Below are 6,424 nucleotides of genomic sequence, written 5' to 3' on the forward strand. Positions count from 1 at the left end.
GGATGTGGCACGTGTGGAATACTTATCGTGTTAGGAGGAATACTTGATGAAACTATCCACCATAGATTTGTTCTAAACAATCATACGGCATGATGGTCCTCTCCCCACGCAAATTTTTATTCAACTAAAGTACTCAATAGGGTCTCCAATAATCCCATTATCTTTTCCTACAGATAATGAAATTTTGGCACGAATGAATATGATACAATCCACTAAACAAACTACAGTAAAAGTGTTTTATTACTTTGGAGTTTGCTTTTTCACCCTTTCTTATGTCAAATAGTAACCTACAATTTTACAAAAGCATTGACAATCAAGGATTCTGACTTTTGACTAGAAGTGAATCAATGGGCTTGGAATTTGGAACTATTCTCAATTCTACATGTGCTCCAGCCTCCAAGGAAACTCATATTAGAATAGATTTTCGGTCTGGTTTGAAGTCGCTGTATTGGTAATTGTTAGCTTGGACTACGAACCTTGAGTGCACAACTGCACATCCATGTGTTGCCCACTACAAGGATGGTTCACCACTTCACCCACTCTTGTACAGGCGTACAGCTGAAAGACTGAAACTCTAGATCTTCCATGCTTTATTGCCGGTCCAATTACTCAAGCTTAGGGTTGTATAAATGTATAATGGATTAGTCGTACTTGGATTACTAATTAAAACATATCAAAATTAGACTAAAATTTTATTCTTTAATTGAATTAGTAAAACTTGCTTGTTGGAACGTAACTTTCAGTCGGATATAGCGAAATGATGGTCATTTAACGGACTAAAATTTTAAGTTGATCACCAAGGTTTCGGAAACTGATTAGAAGGAAAAACTCAACTCTAAGTAGATTGTGTATTCGCCTAAAAAATCACCAAGAACTAACGTTGCATCGTAAAAACTCCAATATACCTTAGCACCCGTTTAAAGTTACATAACTTCACTTAAAATTAGAGGTGGAATTTGAACATATAAAACAGAGTTTTTCTATTGAGCTGAGAGGACTTCAATATGTTCAGGCTTTGTTCGTTTATTAAACGAGCTCTAATGTATATGACCAAGCCGAGCAGTAAAATGAGATGGCATTCTAGCTAATTAAAAAACAAAGCAAGGCTAAATTAAAGAAATCCAAAAGCTAAACCAAGTATATATAACCGTAATACCATTGACATTAACAGTTTAACAGTTTAACACAACAACAAAACACACACACACCCAGTGTCTTAAAAAAGGCTGCTGCCATCAACTTGCTGAGTTGTTGTCGTTTATTATTATTATCGTTGTTGTTTTGTTACAAAACATGTCTTGTTCTTTCTTCTTCATCTCCATTTATCCATTCCTTCTCATCACCACCACACAAACACAAAACAAAATGTCAAACCAACTCTAATGGCCAAATTCCCAAGAAGAAAAAATCACGCTTTCTTTTTTAGACCCAGACCCTTTTTTTGACATTTTATTTGTCAAATAAATAACACCACCTTTGAAAGTTTTAGTCTAAGTTCAATAAATCTCACGACCCATTCGTGGGGTTTTTTTTTTGTGTTTTAAGATCTGTGTATTTGTTAGAAGTTGTTAAAGATTATCATGGGGAGTAAATGGAGGAAAGCTAAGGTTGCATTGGGAATGAGTTTATGTGTTTATGTTCCTAAAACTATTGAGGATGCTTCTTCTTTTTCTGATAATAATGTTCTTGGAAGATCTTCTGCTTCTTCTTCCCCGTCTGGGCAACAACGGTTAAACTCACATTCTCCACTCATTTCACCTTCTACTCCAAAACCATCTTCTTCGAGTAAACTTTTGTCTAAAAGTATCAGCAGATCTTCAAAGGTTTGTTCTTGATTTTTATCATTTTAAATAAATAGAAATAAATGTATGTTTTTTTAAAAAAAAAAATTTGTTGATAACTTGTTTGTGACATTGGGTTGTGGGGAAAAAGGAAATGTAGTTTGGCTTATTAGAAAAAAAAAAAAAAAAAAAATTGAGGAGGCACACTTTTTTTCTCTATCACTTGGTCAGCAGCATACACACTTCCATATGTAAGTGTTCTTCTTTTAACAAAAGTTTTTTAAGTGGACCGTTGATGCTTTTCCAGCAGTAAACTCTTCATCAAAGTAAAAGTATGTGACAAAAGAAGAGAGATCAATGGATGTACTAGTTACTCATTATTCATCCACATGCCTTTTTTTTTTGATTGACTTGATAGAGCTTCATCATTGTTTTTACAGTTTTCAATTACCATTTTTTGTTTTTGTGTATTGCTACCTTTTTCTTTTCAACGCATGGACTTTATTTGGCTTCCTTTTGGTTTATAATGGAATTGGGTTTTTCTTTTTCTTAGCTTATAAATGTGGAAAACGATTTGGGGATTTAATGTTAAAGTAAATGTTATCTTTTTGATATTCCTATAGGGTTAGATTGCAGTTTGGCCTTGTACACGAAATTTTCACAATACCATATGGTACCCTTCTATTTGAGCAGGAGTCTGCTTATTTGAGAACTTGTTTATAAGATGAATAATAAGCAGGACCACTTGTTCATTGCTCAGTTTCGTTTTTTCTCCTTCAAACTCTATCTTCTAGCTCCAGAAACATCATTACATGATATCCTACATCAGGCTCATATTCATAGGCTTCCTCTGTATGCCAGCCAAACATACAGTGTTTCCGTGGGCCTACAAAATATTTCGAATTTTGATTTTGCAAAAAAATTACTCTTGTAATTGCAAGTAAACTGTGAATCCCTGTTATTGACTTATATCAAGCTCAATTAGGTTGATTGAAAGTTCTAAAAGTCTGACTGGATGTGTGTCAATATTGATTGCGTGGATGCATTTAGTCATTCTGCATTTTATATTGTTATTTGTTATTTTATATTTGCAAAAAGAAACAATTATATATTAGTCAGTATTCAAATTCTTGTCAACCCAGTTTCCTTATAAGTTAGTTTCTTTACTCTTTACCTGACTAACTTCTGCCTACGTTTACTACTAAATTCTTGGAGAAGTGATTTGACTTTCGGGTGCCAAATGTTACCTTGGGTGTGTTAGTTTTTATGTTGCTCTAGGGTTTGGTAAAAGGTTTCTTATTGCAAGTATGTTATATATTTATTATGGTCTCATAGTGATTTCTTCACATTGCAGAAGATCTGTGCTATATGCCTGGGCACCATGAAACCTGGCCAGGGCCATGCCATCTTCACTGCAGAATGCTCACATGCTTTCCACTTCAACTGCATTGCTTCAAATGTGAAACATGGCAACCAAGTATGCCCTGTTTGCAGAGCAAAATGGAAGGAAGTACCCTTCCAGGGCCCCGTGGAACAGCCCCATGGAAAAACAAGAATGAACCCTCTGGATTGGCCCCAAGATGATGCTTGGATGACAGTATTACGTCGACTCCCTCCTCGCTCTAACCCCCATAGGCACATTGCATCTAATTTGCCCGAGCCTGAGCCAGGTGTTTTCGATGATGATGAACCTTTGGGCCATCAAACTGAGACTGTTGATAAATGCTCTTCCACTCCTGACAAAAATTTACCTGGATCAATGGATGTCAAAATATACCCAGAAGTCTCAGCTGTTCAGCAATCAGTCTCCCGAGAAAACTTCAGTGTATTGATACATCTCAAAGCTCCTGTTACAAATTCAGTTTGTAATTATAGCAGAAGTCAGGTGAACTTGCCACCGAGCTCACAAACTTCACGTGTCCCTGTTGACCTTGTCACTGTACTTGATGTCAGCGGCAGTATGGCAGGTACCAAGATTGCGCTGTTAAAGCGAGCAATGGGATTTGTGATACAGAATCTGGGCCCATCTGATCGATTATCTGTTATTGCATTCTCTTCCACTGCTCGCCGCCTCTTCCCTCTATGTCGGATGACTGATTCAGGGCGGCAACGAGCATTACAAGCTGTGAACTCTCTTGTCTCAAATGGTGGGACCAATATTGCTGAAGGCCTAAGGAAGGGTTCTAAGGTGATGGAAGAACGTAGGGAAAAGAATCCGGTTGGTAGTATCATACTCTTGTCTGATGGGCAGGACACATATAGTGTCAGTTGCCAAGACAGGGCTCACACACGACCTGATTATCAGTCTCTCCTCCCATTCCCCATCAGGGGAGGTGGCAATTCAGTGTTCCAGATCCCAGTCCATGCTTTTGGATTTGGTGCAGACCATGACGCTGCATCGATGCATTCCATTTCAGAGGCTTCTGGTGGGACATTCTCTTTCATTGAGGCTGAGGGTGTGATCCAGGATGCGTTTGCTCAGTGCATAGGTGGACTTCTGAGTGTGGTGGTACAGGATCTGCGAGTTGGCATTGAGTGTGTGCACCCTGATATACGTCTTGGTCCACTAAAAGCTGGAAGTTATGCAACCGAGGTGATGAATGATAGTAGGACGGGTTTCATCAATGTTGGGGATTTGTATGCAGATGAAGTGAGGGACTTTTGGTATCGGTCAATGTTCCAGTAGGTGACGCCAGGAAAGAGACAACATTAGTGAAGGTGCATGGTGTCTACAGAGATCCCGTTTCCAAAGAAACATTGACGCTGGAGGGTAAAGAAGTAAGGATTGAAAGGCCTGAAATTGTCAGGGAACAAGTGGTTTCCCTTGAGGTGGATAGGCAAAGAAACAGGGTCCAAGCAGCAGAGGCAATGGCTGAAGCAAGAGTTGCAGCTGAACGAGGTGATTTATCTAGTGCAGTGCTGATCCTTGAAAGCTTTAGGAGGGTGTTGTCAGAATCCGCATCTGCACGAGCTGGTGATAGCCTCTGCATTGCACTAGATGCTGAGCTTAAGGAGATGCAAGAAAGGATGGCGAGCCGTCGCACGTATGAGGTCTCTGGAAGGGCATATGTTCTATCCGGACTGAGCTCGCATTCATGGCAAAGGGCAACTGCACGCGGGGACTCAACTGATAGTACAAGTCTTGTGCATGCTTACCAGACTCCATCAATGGTTGACATGGTAACACAATCTCAGACTATTCTTTTGGGTGGGGCATCATCTCAACCTCCAGTTCGACCTGGTCGTTCATTTCCAGTCCAACCTCAACCAAGGTAATATGGAGTTCTTGTGAACAATCATAAATTTACGCCTCAAGGTTTATCCTTGGACCCTTTTTTCTTTTTGAGTTTTTGTTTCTGGGTAAATTGGAGGGGAGGGGGTATAGAATTTGGAGATGTGTAAATGAATAACATTGAGAGGAAAAAGGTAAATTATTTTGGGGGAGAGGTTTTTAAGGTGGGTGGTAGTTCATGTTTGTTATTTTCTTTTTGGGTTCTGGTGTACATATAGAGAGATATTTTTTCTCTTTTCTTGAGGACAAGGTGAGGGGGTTTACAAGCTTTGTAATTGTGTGTGTGGGGTGGGGGGGGAATACATGGAGCGAATTCTTCGCTCAATATATAAATATCCGCTCTTGATTCTTTTTCCCAACTTATTGCCATAGAAGTTCTCATTGGATATTACTATCACTTCAACCTATTAGCTAAGGACCTAAAATTCCTCAGGCATTATTGTTGGTATGGAAGTCCTCGTCTTTTATTTTGCAATATGCTCTTCATCCCCGGAAATTCAGTACCAGTGGGTGCTTGCCGTAGGTATACTTATCTTTCCTAAATATATGATATTACCGTCGCTAAGAAAAATAATAAGAAGTGGGTTATCAAAAAAAAGAAAAAGAAAAATAATAAGAAGTGGGTATAATCCTGACTCTTATTCTATATATTGGGGTCCAAATGATAAATGATATTGCAAACACTCAAACATATAAGAAAAAATTATTGATATGGGTACTGGATTTTATATTATAGGTATTGTATTATTATTTTTACAAAATAGGGTACCGTATATTTCAAATATGGCTAATATGGGTATTGGTTATGTACGCTGTTAAGTATTTTTGAATCCGTCTTATTAACGGTTGCCATTATATTAAATTATTCTATGAGATATAAAAATTATATTAATCACTCATTTAAATTTCTTGTATCACTCTCTATAAAAAGGAAGTTCCAAACTTTAATAAAACTTATCGATTTCTTTTTGTTGTTAGGTTTAATAATAGAAATTTGATTGAAGTTTTGTGAGAATGCTCAATGTGGCGAAGATAATATTGAAGTTACTTAATGAATAACAAGGCATTCCCAGTTTCTAATTTTTCATTAATTATTTTTTGGGTTTAGCTCAATGTAGTTGCATCAAGTTTCTGATTTTTTGTTAATTATTATTTGAGGTTAGTTCAGTGTATTTGCATCCACTTTATGATTTTCCATTAGTTATTCATCAAGGTTAATTCAATACAGTTGTATCCAGTTTTTGATGTTTTGTTAATTAGTTTTTGAGATTAGTTCATTGTATTTGCATCTAGGTTCCAATCTTCCGTTAATTATTCTTTGAGGTTGGTTCAATATATCTGCATCCAGTTT

The 6,424-nt window shown here is 37.5% G+C and overlaps 1 protein-coding gene across 1 annotated transcript; it reads left to right on the plus strand.

Moving 5' to 3' along the window:
- Positions 1 to 1,439: 1,439 nt before the first annotated feature.
- LOC147487661 (E3 ubiquitin-protein ligase WAV3-like) lies at positions 1,440 to 5,307 on the plus strand. Its single transcript, XM_086571131.1, is given in 3 exon segments — positions 1,440 to 1,823; positions 3,136 to 4,441; positions 4,444 to 5,307. Coding segments are annotated over 3 exon segments (2,163 nt in total). The 5' UTR covers positions 1,440 to 1,580; the 3' UTR covers positions 5,058 to 5,307.
- Positions 5,308 to 6,424: the final 1,117 nt, after the last annotated feature.

The sequence above is a fragment of the Coptis chinensis genome, chromosome 7 (genome assembly GCF_015680905.1).
Source record: "Coptis chinensis isolate HL-2020 chromosome 7, ASM1568090v1, whole genome shotgun sequence".
NCBI lineage: Eukaryota > Viridiplantae > Streptophyta > Magnoliopsida > Ranunculales > Ranunculaceae > Coptis > Coptis chinensis.